At 36.7% G+C, this 19293-nt stretch overlaps 1 protein-coding gene across 1 annotated transcript in view; it reads right to left on the bottom strand.

Moving 5' to 3' along the window:
• LOC149286273 (BCAS3 microtubule associated cell migration factor-like) overlaps positions 1-19293 on the bottom strand; it is a 523731-nt gene that overhangs the window by 29043 nt on the left and 475395 nt on the right. The window contains exon 23 of the mRNA XM_089494317.1: positions 145-312. Coding sequence (XP_089350443.1) covers positions 145-312 — 168 coding nt within the window. The remainder of the gene's footprint in view (positions 1-144; positions 313-19293) is intronic.

Below are 19293 nucleotides of genomic sequence, written 5' to 3'. Positions count from 1 at the left end.
TTGATGTTATTAAAAGCATCATCAGTAGAAGGGTGGCAGCACCAAAGAATATTAGATATGCATTTAAAATACTTAATAAAATAGACAATAATGCAATACAATAAAAAAAAATCTGGGGCCTCATATCACACCTCTTCTTTGTACCTGTTCCTGATCCCACCACATCCCTATTTGGAGACTCAGACATCGCATCAGCCAGTCGCTCACGGAGGCCTTCATCGGTACTTTCGATGGAGGAGATTTGACGGAGCCCAAAACTTTCTGGCCAGCTCCCACAAACCTCCAGAAGAGTTACACTGCGATCATATGCACCTGGAAAACACAACCGAACAGTATTTAGCCCAACAGTCACCTCTTGTTTAATATTTGATGTTAGCAACAAGGGAAAACAAACAGGAAATTGTAACAGTAAATCACAAGCCTTTCTTATGTAACAGGTGATATTAAGAAATACTTATGTAACCATTAAGTTACCAAAAGTTGGAGCTAACAAAATAGGGAGACATTTGCTTTGTACGGACTACTTCCTGTTGTGTCATAAAGCAGACCATAAGGAAAAAACTGCCTCCCAGTTTACCGTAAAAACGTCTAGTTAGAATCTTGTCCCTGCTGTTTTGTCACAAGGTGTACGAACCGACCGAGTTGATTTTATTAGACTTAATATTTATTACACTGATCTAATACTTTGACTTTAGCAGAAACTATTGAGCGTGCTGATAGGTAACTGAATAACATGCATTTACAGTGCCCGCTCTGCTGGCCTATGGATGAAAGCAAAAATGCAAATGTCTATAGTTCTCAAAGTTAAAAGTACATGAACCATGTCCTTGTTATCAACTCTTTGGTTTTCCCCTTTGATCAGCCGTCAGAAACTATCTACACTTGTACGCAGTGACTGTGCAGCCTCACCACACACTCTTTGTCAATGACAGGTGGTAATATTAAGGGTGAGAAACCAGACCCTGCGGCAGGCGTCCCTTCCTCTGATAACATCCAAAGTAGTGGATGATAACTGTTCATAAACACTCGGGCAGCCAGTTACTCCATACATCAGCAAAGAGGAGCTGATAATTTGGAACTGGAATGGCATGGAAAAAAAAACAGGACAAGGCCAGGCATTCATGGATTTATAGAGCCTGTACCTGAAGTTTCTGGCTTCAGAATTTCAGCAGTTCCACTCAATCAGATTGATATATCCCTTACTTTCCTACCGAGCAGATTCCTGGCACTAGAGAATGATCAATCCCTTAAAGAGACCCGCATCCCTTAGTGACATCCGCACTTGAACTTCAGTGAACCCCAGATGAACTTTCCCAAAAGTGTTCTGAAACTTTAAGCCTTCCCAAAGCTAGCTGGATTTGCCTCACTTCTAAACTCTTTTAATTTGACAGACTAAATCTGTCATTAGAATTTTATACAATCATGTTGTTTATTTGTGCAACCGGTATACAAACGAATACAAAAGACTATAAAATCTCTTTGGTTGGCATATTTCTCTTTGAAGAGTAAACAGCAAAAACAAAAAAACAAAAACAAACGAAAGAGCTCATACTATCTTGGCGTCCTTTCGACCATACAGATTTTTTTTACACCTTTTCTTAACAAATTTTAATAACTATAGAATAACTACGGTAAAGACGTGTTTCTCACATTCCTTGACATTATATGAAAAAGCTGATGAAAGATGGTTTATTGGGTTGTTATAGCATGAGGTGAGATAAAGAAACAAAACTATTTTGTCTCTTGTAAGCAGACCTTTGAATAACAAAAAAACATTTTTTTTTGAAGTTTTGCCAGATGAGGATTCTCTACATGTGTGAACAGACACTTTATAAAAGGGGTCAATCTCTTGTTCCCGGGATACTTGAGTAAGAGCAGAAGAGACAAATATAGTGTTACTGCAATCTGGGCCGAAAAACTGCCAATTTTTTTTTTAGATTTCGACGTGTGAGGTACAAATGTTAATACATGTGTGGGTTCTAGGGATTAGCTAAACTGAAAGATTTTCCTTCTTGAGATTTACAAACTCTGCTCTGAACTTTTATGTTTTATCTTACACTCCCTTTCCACTCCCTTCCATGGTTAAAGCAGATTTCAGGCTTTCATTTTGAACAGTGGAGGCAACGAGTTATCATCTTTCTAGCACAGGCCTTAGTCATGTTTTACTGGCAGCTCTAAAAGAGACAATTCATAAATGTCTCTTGCAAATGGCACAGAAGCCTTGCTTGTATACACTACGCCTTTGTCACTGAGACAAAATAAGAAGGTGGACGATAATAATGTAAAATATTTCTCACATCACTTTTAACCTCACTTTTTAAACACTTAATCCTCTGTGTGTTGTACTTGCTATTGATCTTCCGCATTGCACTTCACTGTGTGCGAGACAGGTTATGTATATGTGTACGCCATTTGAGTGCCACTTCTAAGATATCAGTTTCTATTTTAAAGTGAACTTGATCTATCAAATATGGATACCAGCATGCATTTTATAATAGGAAAAATGACCCAATGCCTTGTAAAAAAGGATGACTATTTTTTTAATCCATGTAAGAAACAAAGAAATATTTAATTTGGACTGAATGTGACATCATACAGTATGTGACATCATATAACTCATATCAATACTGAGCATCAGCAAAAGGCTACATTATAGAGGCATCTGGGCCATGAATCCCATACATATATTTGCTAGACTACCAGAAAAGGGGATGGAGAGCTAATGAGAACTTTGGGCATGGGACCCAACTGCAACTGCACCGCCCCAAACGCCTATTTTTATACCACTGACCTAATGCCTATTTGGTATCCCTAGAAACAGAGTCCTCTCCAAATATGAGATCACCTGTCATCTCCTGAATCACAAGACATCAGTTTCTATATAGACACACAAAACCTTCTGAGACTTGCTAGAGAACCAGACCACTGAGTGAAATAAACATGATACAATAGATGTACACTCTCTAAACAGCATACTTTTTCCTATATGGGAGAGAAGAAAATACATAATGGGCTAGGTTCAGTAACTGAGATATTATCACTGTTCCTTTATTTATTTTTTCCATTAAAATATATGAGAAGATTGCTATTCAAAACCAGAACATTGGCTTACAAAAATGTGTGGCACTGTATAGCCCCAAAGAGATGTTTTGTTGGACTGGAGAGCAGGATCGCCCAATGCTCCAACTCCAGTTTTTCAACAGACTAGATATCCAAAGCCTGGTTTGCATGATCCAATCTGGAATTCTTTATGAAGCCTGCAACAGGGTGCAGGGTGTGGACATTTAGACTCCATGAAGCCTAATAACTGGGTCGTGGAAGATCCCATGTGCTCCTAGGACAAGGAAATGTCCTTAAGGAAGATCCCTGAGACAAGTGTGGCAGTAACTGTCTGGATTTGTGGGTGCTGTGTGGAGACACAGCCTTACTTAGCTTTGTCTGTCAGAAATGTTAGTGAATAGTTATGCTGGGCCATCTAGTACAGCAAAATATAGATCAGAGTGGGCTCCAATGATTTTATGATTTTGTTCTTGGTGCGTTTGTTGTGTTTACTTTAAAGCTGTTTCTGAGCCTTATTGCCCTAGAGGACCACGCTTTAAGTTCCCAAAAACTCCTTAGTGAGCGCCTAAAACGGGTTTGTCACTTGGTGTAAATAAAATGTACTACTCTTATTCAAAGAACCTTACTCAGTTAAATAAATCACTTTCAGTAGATCATGTAAAAACTCTTGGTAATGCCTCACCTCAAACAACACTCTTTGGTGCCTCTTTGGTCATTTGAATGTTGGAAGGTATGTAACAACCTGAGATTTGTCAATTACCTATTAATAGCCCAATATTTTAGCATAGTCACTTGTTAACTGCGACAAACAGGTGCCTCTAAAATAGACCTTATGAAAACATTTACCAGCAGGTAAGGATATTCTTAATTTAGTTACCGGTATTTAAGCAGGGGTTTCAACTGCAATATACTATTTAGAAAAACACCAACTGGCATGTTCAGATTAAATCAGAGTACAATATAAGCAGTGACCCTAATTCTGTCTCAATGCAAAGTAAATGACTTTATGTTTGTTAAAGTAAGACAGTGTGTGTCGGTTACCAGAGGACGGGCACTTTGCTTTGCATGCACTGTGCTAGAAGACGTCAGCCCTTACATGCTGCCCAATCATCCTCAAACTGGGATATAAACCATGAGGCACAGTGAAAAACCATGAAAGTTCCCAAGCATGATGCTAACTTTTTAGCTGGGTTACACACATATATGGTGATATGCTTCGTTTGTAAACCACTAACAGGTTGTACCTAAAAGAAACTGTTTTGTCAACCTACTGTGACCCAGCATGTCCCTTACACCAATGTTAATCAATGTATAGTCATCGCTGAAGAAGGATGATGCTTTCTTCTTTACAATGCCTGCATGCAACAGGCACCTAAAAAATGAAACGCCTTCAAATCTGCTTGTTGAAACTCTTTTTTTGCCCCCAGAATAGATTGATGATTTTTTGTTTTATCGTATGGGTCATGAAAGTTAATGGCAGGCAGTTTCAATTGATAGCAGATAATGAAACCCTCAGTATTTATGATGCTGCACATCCCAGGTTAAACAGTTGTATAGTCATCCAACATTTGGTCGAAGAGCCATGATTTGTCAATGGCCAGTCTATCAGAGGTTCTTTTAAGAAGAAAGGCTAGAGCCATATGGTTTAACCTGGTATTAAATTATTCTGCACTTCTAAGGTAAAATGCAATGCCTGAAGTGAATGGCAAGAAGAATAATGTTAGCTAAAGCGCAGCAGAGATTAAAGGGATTACCAAATCTTTGACAGAGTACAGACTCACCAGCCTGTGTTTACTGACAAACTGCTGAAACTTCTGACAGCTATAAAATGAAGCTGTGATACTGTGTCCCCCTTAACATTAGGGAAATGATAAAGAAAACCACCAATGTACAAATAGCAGCAAGTGGAGAAAAATATATAAAATCTTTTGTAAAAAGTTCTGATTTCGGGCAGTGTGCAGTGAAGTAAGATATAATAGTGACTTTTAGATGCACTATTACTATATTTTTTCACTGAGCTGCATTGCTTCTCGGTTAGAACCAGTGTCTCTGGGAAGCCAGTTTCTTCAATCTACATGCAGGGGAGCAGTGTTTGGTCATGCCCAGGTTTTGTCCACTTTCTGACTACTCACTGCTTGCTACCACCTACTTTAGCTGGATCCAGGTCAACGTAAAAAACTAATATAAATTGAATATAACAAGTAAATGGAATATGTAAATATACCTCAGAAGCCTATGAATCTGCTCTAGAGACTCTTCACAAGACATTTCAACGGTGGGCTTCTATTCAGAGTATAAAGAGCGATCTTTTAGTCTGTCTATCCCAGGTCATGCCCACTTGACCTACATTATAGTCTGTCCTACCACATAGCTGAGAACATACTGCCCATACCAGTCCAGCCCATTTCTGGAGAGAACTCTGGAAGAGGGTAAATTCAGCATTGCCATGTATGTGTATGAGCTTATCAGTCTTTAACAAAATGTGCTACCTATCTGTTTGAAAAACTGTTGGCATCTTTAACTATATATTCATTAGTAGGATATTATCTATTATGTACATAAACCCAGCAGAACCCACAGTACAATAAGATTATACATAAAAATGAGATCTTTAATATATCTAATCAATGCTATCACATTATCATCAGAGCCTTCAGAAAGGTCTATAGAGACCCTGCAAGTTATCTGTTTAGAGGATCCATGCACCCTGCTGCATTACCACTGAATCTGCAGGAAGAAAATGTTTGGACATTCAAATAATGCATATGAAATGGCGCTTGCATCAAGGGCCGTTACACTGGCCCTGTCAGTTCAGGGCCAATTACACTCAGACAGAGTGGAAATTGGGCTGTCATCAGACTGCACAACCTTTCACGCATCAGCAGGGATTTCTACCTGCCAGGCTTCAACACCTGAGGATGCAGTAGTAAGCATTATTACATCCTATTAACATTATCGTTTATTTATTTAGCACCATCCCTTTATGCAGCAGTTCATACAACACATACATTCAAGAAGTATGACAAAAATAGTACTGAGACTAAGACGAACTGATACATTAGATAAAGCATGTCCTGCTCACAAGCTTACAAACGAGGAGTGGAGGATAGAGAAAGGTATGGAGAAAGGGAGCGATAGTGCCATAGATGGATGTGGGGACAGAGAGAAACGTTGGGGGACCAGGATTAGGAGATATGTCCATAGAAGTAAAGGACAGAAAGAAAGGTGGATAAAGATTTAGACCAGTCCAACTGAACATAGTTGGTAATGAAGGAATACCAAGGGTTGGTGCTCTCTGTGTTGCAAAAGGGGTTAAACACCACATAATTTGGGGGTTTTCTATACTACTATTAGCAATAATAGTTAAAAATTGAAATTAAAGAGTGAATGAAGGAGTCAGGATCCAATATCATGTGCTTGGAGCTCAATGCTGTAAAATACTAGGTGTCAGCAGCCAGCATTGTTACATAAACACAGCAATGGGCCAAGCACAGTTGGTGCCTTTTTTTTTTACTAAAAGCTATTTTTGTTAAATCTAGTCTATGAATTTGCCTAGAGGCTCTGCACATGACACTTGTTTTCAGAGTATTAGGAGTGGTCTTTTAGCCTCCTATCCCAGATCATGCCCCCTAGACTTTTAATATAGTCTGCCCTACCACATCGGTGGGAAAATTCTGAATCTGAGCACAGGTAAGTAAACTCCTTGGACGCCTGGAGAAGCCATAGGTTTACCGAAAATGTCCACCTCTAAAGTGTGAGTGAATGCCTAGTGCTAACCAATTTATTACTATTTATTGGAAAGTACTAGGTGATATTTTGCTCACTTTCCTTTGTCTCAAATTCTTCAGAATTAGTTAAATCAAACATTAAAGCCATAATTACTAAAATCATGGGTTTGGCAGAATAAAATCACATCCAGTTTTCTAAAATGGATTAAGTAATTTTCCTAGTGAAAGCAACACAGAGGTTAAATACATACTTATACCATAATTATTTTAAGTCTGTCAAAATAAGTTAACATGCCGCAGACGTTACAGTTTTATCCTGAAAGATTTGACATACAGATTGAAGGAAAGTATTCATTTCTGAGTGATATGTTTTTTTTCCAAAATGTCTACCTCTTTGTCCAAGTTCTAATTTAAAATATGCTTTTATATACAGCCAATCAACTTTCTCTTTTCTGTTACTGCCGGAAATTGTTGTATTGCTTTACAGAGGCACATTTAAAGACAGGAAGCAAGCGATTTAATGAGCACATACATGTAACAAACGAGATTGCTTGCAAGAAAGAAAATATAACAGTCAATAATTTGGCCAATCACTTTTGACATATCATTTCATGATTGGCATACCATTTTAGTCTACGCAAACTACAATACTAATCAATCTGCCATTTTAGCAGATGATGTTTGTTTAAATGCAATCACTATGTTTACCTGTAAGTTTACTTGTTTCATGCAAAACAGGAATTATGTTTCCAAAGAAACAGTTCCATTATGTGGCTGCAATTAATATAAACCAAGGAAGCTATGGCCTATGCTTTTTTGGCATCAATATATCGCAAGGCTCATTACATCTCAGGTCATGTGGCATAAACACTTGTGGCTAAGTGTCAAGTGAACAAAGATTGATCTTGCGTCTGACAAACTATTAAGCAGAAAATATGCCTTTTTCACTGGCAAAGTAGACCCTCTCAAGCATTCACACCGCACAATGAGGCCTTTAACACCATCCCTGTGAGCAGAAAAGTCATTGAGAATAGTAGCTGTGAAGTTAATAATTATTCAGCAGGAAGTCACTTCACCGATAAAAAAAAAATAAGAAGCATGGCAATTATGATTTCTGAGAACAGATATAGATATGTCAGATTTCTAAAATAGAACCATGAAGGTCAAAACAGTTAATTGCACTTAATGATGCTCTTTATACATCACAGAAACGTAACTAAGCGCAAAGGGCGCATACAAATATGGTGGGAATCACTTGCTGCTACAACAGAGCAGTACAATATTATAGAATATAATTATATTAGACTATAACAGACTATTGTTGAGACTTCAGTGGTACAACATAAAAAAAAAAAAAACCAGAGAATAAAAAAAAGAAAAACCAAGATATATTGCAACTCCAGAGAGTTAACCCTTTGAGTGCTGGAAGTCACTTAATGTTATTTGGTCAGGGCCTTTTTTTTTTTTTTGCTACAGTTACATTAAGGTGACAGTTTTCACTTTTTTAAGGTTTATGTAAGCCATTCATACATATATAATTTAGTAAACTGTGCATCAACATGACATAAAAATGACGTAAAAATACAAAAAACTCGCCTCCAAGGTGAGTAGATATGTAGTATATTCCAGTTATCACCATGAATATACTTCATTGGGTTGGCACAAAACTAGTTTTGGAGGGAAAGTCTATTAAAGTAGATGTATAAATGCCAATGTGGATGCTGTACCGCATATGTCACATTAAAACAACCCACCACATTTAGTGCTTATGGTTCTCCAGTTACAAATAAAGTATATTTCACCCAATGTCATAAGCAGGCTGTAAATAATGTTAAAGGAATGCAAAAGAGGAAAAGTAATTTACAAGCATGGATTTTAAAACAAAATTGTCCATTGTAGTGACAAATACCTCCTACTAACATGTGAAAGGCACAATGTTTATTAATGTAACCTTTGAATCAGATCTACAATAATTATTTCATTCATAGCCTGGGCCTAGACCAAATTTACATATTAACATTTTTATAATGATTGCCTTTCAATTTTGTGAAAAGAACTGGAATTTTTGTGGAGGATACAGGAAGTTTGAACATTTTCTCATTAGGGGTGTTTAACAGAATACTGATTATCAAAAGTGTATATGCTCTTTTTGAGCGCTAAGATATGTTTTCTAAAGTTGGAGTTTGCAAGTTAAATTTAAATATTTGTAATCTCTGGCCATGCATTGTAAATGGGCAAGAAGAAGGTATTATATACAGTACTGTGCAACATTTTTAGGCAGGTGTGAAAAATGCTGTAAAGACATGTTATTAGTTTATTTTTATCATTTGACGAAATACAAAGTTAGTGGTGTTATTGGTGTTCATGTTTCGCAAATCCCACTTTAGTGACTATGCCTGACTGCGTCATCTGACATCATAGTAAAGCTTTTCTGTAATGCTGGGATTTTTTAGCGTAGTTTATCCATGCAGATCTGTTAAAGTTAATCAATAAGCCTAATGTTCATATTTTCCATTAATGTCTTCCCGTGTTGTATACCACACTGAATTCTTTTGGCGCCGTATAAATAAACCATAGTAATTAGAATGCAGTTATCGCACAAGCAATAAACCCGTGTGCCACATCAGAATCACCTAGGTTGGATCCCAGCAACTAACGAAAAGCTGACACAAAATAAAATAAGGAAGGAAAAACAATGGATTTAGCATAGAATGTCTGGCTACAAGGAAGGAGACGTCCAAGATAGAAAACAATAATAATAGCAAAGTAAATCAGGGACCTTGGAAGGTTCGGGTCATTCTAATTTATCATACTTTACCAGTTTAATCTCCATCACAGTTAATTGCTACAAGTTTCATACCATATCATTAAACCTTGATTAAAACTTAAAGTGGAATGAAACAAAAGAGCCAGATCAATGAAAGAAAGCATAGAGAACAAAGAATGCAATTACTCAATATTAAATCATTCTTAGCATCCACAATTAAGCTGTGTGTTCCAGATCCATTAATATTATCTAATATTATCAGTAGCTTTAAAACTGCAATGTTTTTCTTCTAAATTTTGTGCTACTTGTGCTATTATGTAGGAATAGTACTCCTAGGCTTGGGAAGGAGTGTATACCTCTTACACTACATTGTGTGCAAAAACACAATGGCCTACACCAGAGATTCCACATTAGTATCACTTTTACTTTTATTCTTCTCGCAGAATAAAAGTAAAAGGGGTACTAGTGTGGAGTCTCTGATGTAGGACACAGATGACGTTCATACACAGTAACCGCTGGCTTTCCACTTCCTAAATTTCCCAGCTGCGAAATGTGGCATGTCAATTTTTTTCACCTACCTTTTTTAGCAGAAGAAGTATTTCCTAAGCCAAATATACCTTTACCCAGCTGCTTAGGTTGTCTCGTGGGCAACCTGCAGGAGTACCCAGGTGTTCCTGTCTCTACAGTGCCCTGTGCCGCTAGAAAGGGGCCCGTGAAATAGTCCATAGTATTCAGATTTAAAAAATTAAGCTCCGAGTATGTGAGGATGAAGAGAAGGGCTCTGTACCATTTCTTTATAGAATGATCAGTCCTTATTAGCTTTCCAATAAATACATTCATGTTTTCTGAGAGTGCTTTTATCATTAAAATAGGAAAAGGAGACATTTTTCTAAAGAAAACAAACAGTGCAACTGGCACTAGAAATAATTTGTGTCCTGGAAGAAGATGGAAGTATAAAATAACTCCATTAATATATCTGACAGCCAAGAGTTAAAGTATACACCAAAATCTTCCTGCTCTTTCGGAGATCCATCTACTTTTTTAATGCAGGAGACTTTTGAAGCCTGAACTTTGTAATCTAGGGGAATGTGCTTTCATAAATCAGTGTAGATGGTTCTCCACCAAACAGATTTATAAAGGCTCAGCTTCGGATGTGAAACCAGATATACACTTATGCACTGTCTGTTCTTGTATATTTTGTTTGACCTCTAACTCTTCATAATAAGCGTGCACTGTCCCCTGAACATGCCACCACATATGCACTGTGGAATCATCCCTATAAAAAAGGACTTAAAGGCAATCTATTTACTTGCATCGTTCAAGTACTATTAAAGATGGAAACTGTTCTCTTGTGAAAGGTACCTATATATAGTTTGTATTTGAAGGTGCTGTATAACACCCTTCAATTGCTAGAAGAGACTATGCATATAAAAATGGTAAACAAATAAATGTCATTGAGGTTGACTAGCCTCAGGAAAAGAGATGTGCATTCACTAAAGGGAGAGTGTGAAGGAGTGTTGTCACTTTACTATTTCTTACGAAGGACAAGTACTAGCAAGTTCCTCCAGCAAGATGAGCTGAGCTGAGATGAGCTGGCATGTATAATGCATATTCCAATGGGTGAGGAGACTAACTATATACATTATTTAGGGCCAGGCAAGCTCATTGTGTAGCAGAAGCTCACTGGAGTTGGACCTTCCTAATCTATAGTGAGGTGAAGCACAACTCTCCAACACACTCTCCTGTCAACTATCCCTTTAGTATTTGCGTGGGGTTACAAGTAAGGCGTCTATCATACAGAGGGCTTACTTACAAACCTAGTAAAATGTGTGGCTGCTTTAGTGCTAATGTACTTTCCTGCAAATATAGTTAGCTGTGCAGCATGCTGCAGAAGGCCTTAATCAGCCATTGTCTATCTGGGTTATAAGTACACTGAACCCTTACAGGCCTTGTAAAGAGAGTAATTGTTGTCTAGTCAGAATAATAATTACAAATATACCAGTGGTTTTCAACACAGTTCTCAACAGGCACTGATTTATGAATCTCTCTATTGGAATAGAATGCAATGATTATTAAATCCTAACTGGGTTAGGAACCACTGCTGTAGAGTAAAGTTGTCCAGCTGGAGGACAGATGGGGACATGGACATGGGTATCCCAGCTATTAAACTTGAGGAAGACATTACATCACTGATATGTGAATTTCTGCGTTTAAAAAACAAAACAAAATTAGCTTTCAGGTATCATTTTGGGTCCAATATACCAATATAACCTGTGACATCATCTGTCAATAGATGGCCAGAAATGTACAACACCTCTTTTTTTTCCCTTTTTTAATATTTCTAGAATACACCTCTATTTTATTTAGAATAGCAAATTTTAGCCAATTCTGTCAAATTACTTAAATATCTTTCTGCACATAAGCTACTTATTAAACATGGGGGTCTGTAGAATAATCAGGCTCTGAAGGTTGGATGGAATTCAATCAGTGTATTCATTTTTACATTGGGCACCAAGTCTACTGAATGTAACACATGTGTTTCATTTACTGCTCGTCTATGGTACCCATGTGCATCTGATTTGTATAGCAAAAAGGTGATCATCTTCAGTACATGAAACCTACGCCTCTGATCATCTGACTTACATTAGATCCATTAAAGAAATCTAAAGGTGTACTTTGTGGACATTTCAGGAGGAGGACCCTTTAGTCAGGAAGCACTTCATGATGCTGCTCAATTAGATACATCCATAGATAGTAGTATTTGAGGACACAGACTTTGTTTCCCTCTCTCACCTTGTTTTCTATGATATCTTAATGGTTTCTGTCTTTCAGTGTATCCACGTGTATTTATTTGTTAATAGTGTCCTTTATTTATAACCAATTAAGTTAATAAAGCCTTACCCCTTACCCACTCCAAATAAAACATGTCTCTTTCTGTGCGGTTTAGGAATCAGTATAATAATTTTGGTAATGTCCCCGGTTGTTGGCTGTACCAGTAGGTTACCAAGCCTCTTCATCTTTTTTTTTTGCCAGTTTATGATTTTAGTGTCTGGATCAACACATCTTAATATTTCACAAGGTGCCAAAATTGGTCCTACCAACTACAACTTGATTTTTTTTTTTTAAATACACCGCTGTTTGTGTAGTGGTCAACAATGTGAATTCACAAAGGGTAAAAATATATGATTATGAGGAACTCAGAGACTACCAGAATATGCAGAATAATCTCAGACCCTAAAGTCAACAAAATGGTACCTTTATATGCATAACACTGCCAGCATTTTTTTGAAATATGTATAATGTAAACAAAAAAAATAAGCATGCTATCCCTGGCTGAGTCATATGATTATCACCAAACAAGTGTGTAACAAAAAAAAAAAAAGAATTTCTTAGAAACCATAATTTAAAAGTGTATTAGATTTCCACACTTGGGAGAACTGAAAGCTCCAACAGTGTAAATAGGAGGCCTGTGGTTTTAACATGCACATGTAAACTTACACTGGATACATAACAGATCAGTCCAGGGTATCACATTTACCCACAAGTAAGGGAGATCTGACAGTACAGGAGTTTCTAGAGTGTACAAAAGCAGAAAGATTAAATTTCTCAGAGACACTAAATTGGATTTGTCTTGTTTCATGGGCGTTTGTGGTAGCTGCTGTGCTATGGATTACATCTGGTTACATTTGAATTCATTTTACCTATATGTAATATTGTAAAAAAAAAAAAAAAAAAAAGTTGTGTCCTGCACGGGCAGGCGGCCAGTTACTAGATACTTGGAGGACAAGAAAGGATAAACATAGAGACCATAAAACGTTATTGGATGACAGAACAGGTTTTGTGACTTGCTCGGTTATTTTATTGATAAGATTTAGTACAATTTACGCCATAGACATATCTTGGAAAATTCAGAAAAACGTGAGTAACAGTAACCAAGTATTTTGGTGTATTCCAATGAGTTTCTACATTAATGCAGGGGTAAGTAAGCTCTGGAATGTTAACATGGTAGGATGGTAGGACGCAGGAATATGGGTAAAGTTAGAAATCATCCGTGAAATGAGTGTACCTATGAAGATGTTTAATAAATGACAATGAATGTTTCATTACTTCAAATTCTATACAAATTTTGTAATACCTTAAGGGAAACGTAATATATAACATTTAATGCCTTTTTTAAAGATCTTTTCATAAAAAAAAATACTGTAACACAATAATTTCTGAAATAAAACAGATATTGAAGAATAAAAATCTATCGTGCGAGCGTACCACTGAACATTTTTACTGCAGATGTGCACAAAATGCCACAAGCTGAATTTACTTCTAACTAAAAGTACATTTCTATGCAAAATGCTATAGAGGACATTCCACACACGAAAAATCCAAAATCATAAAAAGTGGAGGAATGTTCAACTGAAAAGAATAAAATCTGATCAAAATGTGAACTTTTACTGCAAAAAAAATACATCTTCGTTAACAAGGCAATTGGCTGTCAATGGGAATTATCTAGCTCTAGGAACTAGTGAGAAACCTTATGTAACTTTTATGCTGATCAAATGAGAGCTCCTTTGTTGGCTTCACAAAATCACATCACCAAGAGGTTATGTCCGCAGATTAAGAGAAAAGAAAAAAGAGAGAGAGTGTAAGAGAGTGAGTAAATGTGGGCATCGGACAATGAGGTTTGTTTTCAAATTTAAAATGGAATTAAATCAAACAGCCTTCTTCTGGGAAGGTCATGGAAAAAGTTTGATTCTCTTGAAGAATCATATGGGTTGCAAATGAGAATAGGTGGTGTATGTAGTCTCTGGGAAAACCTGATGTTAAGGCTTACAAATTTGCTGCACCAATGCTAAAGAAAAAACAATCTGGGGGTGCTCTACCAGTTTTGATCTTTTAAGTTTGTTACTTAATAATATATTATATAAGGTCATATTTATCAAGGAAAATAAAAGATTTAGCCAACTAGTTCTGGCTAAATGTGGACACTCAGATAAGTTTTTGTGTTGTGTATGTGTAGATAAAACAAAAAGCTTCTAAAGCTCTTACTTCCTGGGTTGGCATATTTGTAGCCACTTTTGAATTTTCACCTGCAACCTAAGTGCATCAAATGCCCTTGTTCACATCCACAGTGCTCTCCGTTTCTCGGCTTTACACTTTGACAAGGTGTCTGCACAGTGATTTTGACAGGTAAAGCTGCAAAGCTGCTAGTTTTCTATTTTTATCTATTTTTTTCTTCCAGACTGGAAAACAGTGGCTGTAAGTTATCTAAATCTGCCATGATAAACACTAAATGCACTTCCTTAAGAATCAAAGTCCTCAGGGCTTTCAGTTTGGATGGTTCTAGTAAAGTGTTGCAAGAAAAAAAAATCCAACTACTGGTAGACCAATCCTTATTGTCCAAAGTTTTCCTCTGCACAGATCCGAGTGGTTTTGCCCTTGTCGCTTGCATTATTCATCAGGCATCTGGTGTCTGCATAAGGCAGAGTGGCACTGCAAGGTGAGATGATTGAGTGAAGAAGTTATTGCTTTTGACATGTCCTGGCCTACGGCTTTCAGTCACTTAACTCATCTCTCTGTCATGCTTAGAACCACAGTTTGAGAGAAATTCCAAGAGTAAACTGCTATTCTGATAAGAGTCTTTCGGCACCATTTTACGACACATGAAGGGAAGGTTTTTTTTCCAATGTCCGCATAATTGCAGATGGTGCTTTTTAGCAAATTAGCTAGGTCAACAAGTCACCTTTAATGACACAAGTATATGTGGGAAACATACAAAAAAAGTAATTGCCCTTCCCTCATTTTCTGGTCTAATATACCAGTATATGTGTGTTGTTATTATTGCAGAAATAATAATCACCCACAAATACCAGGTTGGTTATAGGTAACAACTAACTTTACTCCTTTAATTACTGAAACCAAGGCAGTGAATAAATGGCTATTGTGTAAAAGACCTAAAAAGATGAGCATGGATACAAAATTAAATCAAAACCCATTACAAAAATATGTGACTGGCATGCTTTTAAATATGCATAATTTCAGTTTTCTAAATAGAATCTAACAGTCAGGCTATTTTCAATGAAGTGGAATTAAACATATCACCAAGCTCTATTACACCCCTGATCGCTAATTCCAGTTGCCTGGGTTTGCGATTCAATGTGAAAAAAATCTAAAACACGCTCATACAGTTCACACAGTCATAAAATGAGCTGTGTGAATGTGCAATACAAGGTTCAAAACTCTACCACGCACCATTCCATGACAAATATCAACGGCATTTCGAAAAACTCCACTCCTGTGCAACCACTAACCTTTGCCTATGAAAGGTCCTTTAGCAAAGTGACAACGGATGAGAGAAGAGGAGCGAAGGATAATGCAAATTATGAAAGTGAGTTGAGAGAGCAGAGTTGTGGAAGATGACCAGCCACCTGAATGTGACTCGCTGAAGGGAACCAAAGGTCCCCTTAATCAGTTAAACTAGTTGAGAACATCCTGCTCCACAAGTGAATCCTATTTAGAGGAGAAAGTTCCGGTGAGAAAGTTCAATAGTGTAGGTGTTCATAAAAGCCAGAAAGGAGGTGAAATATGTAGTCAATACAGTGGCCACACTCAAGAGGTGCATACAAGTTACCCAGAGGTACAGATAGAGGATCCCACTGCCATCTAGCTAAGCTCCACATCCCTGACAAGGGGCCTGCTATATGAAGCATAAATATATGGAATTATGTCGCACTATAGGGCAAACTATTGCTTAGCCCCCACTATGTCAGTATTAGCTAGGTGTGCATAGATCCCATGCTTTGTGGTTAACTAATAAGGTTAGGCATACCCCAAAAACAATAATTCATCACTATTTACCACTATAGTAGATTTTATGCAAAAAAAAGAAGACTACAATATTTAAACCATTAATCAACTTAAAAATGAACCACTACATTGCTGGAACAACACATTTCAGCATAAAAAGTGATACCTGCAGCTGATAGACTATTATTCAGCTTGAGAAAAGAAAACTCTTAGAATTCAGTAGTGTTCTACAGGAACCGGTAAAAGGTCCAGTTTAATGCACATGTGGCTAATCAAAGGTTCCTATGATTTATAGTTTGTTTTGAACAGTGAGTGGTATTTAAACAAACAACCACACCGTAGAATACAGCTCGATTTCCTACTTACATTTATAAAAGCACCAAAAATCTCTGGTGAGCTCTACTTTTTTAATGGGGTCGGAAGTCAGTGCTTTATGTCCAGTTGTATAAATATCAACTGTTCTGGTTTTGGGGAGACACGCTTCACTTAAGCAATTGGAAGTGGTGTTAGAAAACTAAACACTTTTTACAAGTAAGATGTTATTCAGTTTTGTATTCTTAACATGCAAGCTGAAAAACATTGGGTCAATACATTTAAGAATGCATTGAGAATGAAAAGGGGTCCCTATGGGCCTCCTAAAATAAATTAATAAATGTGATCTAGAAGGAAATAAGTTACCACTAAATAAAATCCTGAAATCGGATGTACGCTTAGGGAAAATGTGAAAAAGCTTAAATGGAGTCTATGGTCAATTGTGTTGTAAAATGATATTTACATGTAAATACAAGATATCATTGGTGGGTGAAACTAAGTATGCAAGTGATTTTAAATACAATTCTGATCTAAAATTCGGACTTAGCTCAACACAATTTATTCGATGTAACCTATTCTTTAGCAATGAAAAGGAGGGTCCACTGAGCAGTATTCCCCCCTCTGTGTTCTTTATCTATAATATTTAGGGGACTTGGGGACAGGGTTGAGACATTTAGCTTTATTCATCTGTTAAATAACCAAGGGTCAACTGTCATATTAACTCCGGTTATTCCCTTTGTTGAGTTTGACTGTTTTCCAGTAAGGCAATGTTGTTGGGCAAGTCTGCCAGCAACAGGGATACAATTTAATCTGACGTATACTAATTATGAGATTTAAATGATAAAGTAAACTTAACAGCTTTTGCTTTCATGTTTCCAGTTTAGGAAGCTACACAGTAGAAACTTTATTTCCACATATAATAAAGGCAGGATTGCTAAAACTGTTATTGAATCAATGTATATACATAAAATGTGTGAATGCAGCAGGATACATGAGAACATTCCTGATCAGTAAAACTGTCAAAAAAAAACCAAAGAGATGCTTATATTTGTTTACTACAAAACCAAGAACAATATTTTTCTTCTGCAAAAAAAATATAACTTCTTACATGATTTTTTTTTACCTTTCAGTGACATAAAGGAAGCAGTACATAGTTTAATGTTATGACCTGGGTAACAGGATAGAGACATATTGAAGGTATTCTTTTTTCATGGGCAAAAGTAGTGATCTCCTGGTCTGTTTTGAGCCTCAACAGAATGGGGTTGATTCACTAATTGGAGAGTGTGCAGGAAAGTTTCAACTCCTTGACTTCTCTATGCATTATGAAGGTCCAACCCAAGTGAGCTTCTGTCGCATGAAAAACTTTGTTTTGCCCTGTGAAATGTGCAATTGAGATTTCCTCAAAGTTTTCAAACCCTTTGGACCATCCATCTTACATGACCAGCTCAGCCCTACTTTCTAGAGAAACCTTTTTAATGAATAGTGGCATTAGAAAGTTAAAACCACAACTTTTTCCGCAAACACTCCTGACAAGTCATTTAAGTGAATAAACCCCAATATTTGCTAATACCTATTTAATATTAGCCAGGTATTCCACTCCTAATTCCAAAATATAATTGCGCCACCTAGAACATGTACTGCAATTCATCTTAAAGAACATTTGTCGCAACCTTTCAATTGCTTCGAGGATTACATTAGCTGCTGTTGACATAACATGAATAATGGTGACAAAAAGCATAGACAAATTAATCTCAGAAGTTTGCTAACTTGATCTGACATGAAGGTTACCTCTGTTACTTTTGGTAACCAACATGTCAAAGAGAAATTCTATATATGCAAAATCATAGTCAAACTTTTGTCAACAGTAAGTAATGTGCCAGGTATGAGAATTTTCTTTCTATTTCAATAATTCCTCTAACACACTAGGTAACAGAACATCTAAATATTGAGTAAAAAAAAATCATGGGATAGTTATATGTTTTAGACTGAGCTGATGTTGCGCCAATGCCTAAAATATTTTATGTTTGAAAAGCTAAAAATATTTTAGTAAAGTGCACAAATCTATGTAATCTGGTGTTTGAAGAAGAAAGTATGTCCAGTGTGCAATTAGCATAATGTGTTCCAAAGTAGTCATTTTTATAATTATTATATTTATATTAAAAATATCAGTGGAATGTAAAAATATCAAGTTATGCAACATCATTTGTATTTAAAATTTAGGTTGCATTGAACAGATTTTGCAGAAAACATTTCCTGTTCACCTAATTCCATGAAGTTGGAAAAAAAGAAGGAAATTGAAAATGGAATAATGACATCTAGAGAGTTGTAAGGACCATTGTACCTAGTTGTCTACTGAAGGAACAGGATCATCTTTCCATTTGTTCACATACATCTCTCTTGTTCTGGCTTCCCTAGTCTCCACAAGCATGTGGATCATTGAGAGAGGATGTAAAAAAAGGGCAGTACCACACAGTAGGGACACAATATGTATATAGGTTGAACTTGATGGACTTTGGTCTTTTTTCAACCTTATGAACTATGTTACTATGTTACATATAGGGCCCACCATAGCTGAACCTCCTGCACACAAACATGGACTCTGACAGAAGATAAGAACATTCAGCC

This window comes from Sceloporus occidentalis, unplaced genomic scaffold, assembly GCF_023333645.1.
Source record: "Sceloporus occidentalis isolate IW3139 unplaced genomic scaffold, rSceOcc1.0.p SCAF_71, whole genome shotgun sequence".
In the NCBI taxonomy this organism is placed as follows: domain Eukaryota; kingdom Metazoa; phylum Chordata; class Lepidosauria; order Squamata; family Phrynosomatidae; genus Sceloporus; species Sceloporus occidentalis.
The sequence above is the reverse complement of the archived record's forward strand: the minus strand, read 5'-3'. Positions and strand labels throughout refer to the sequence as shown.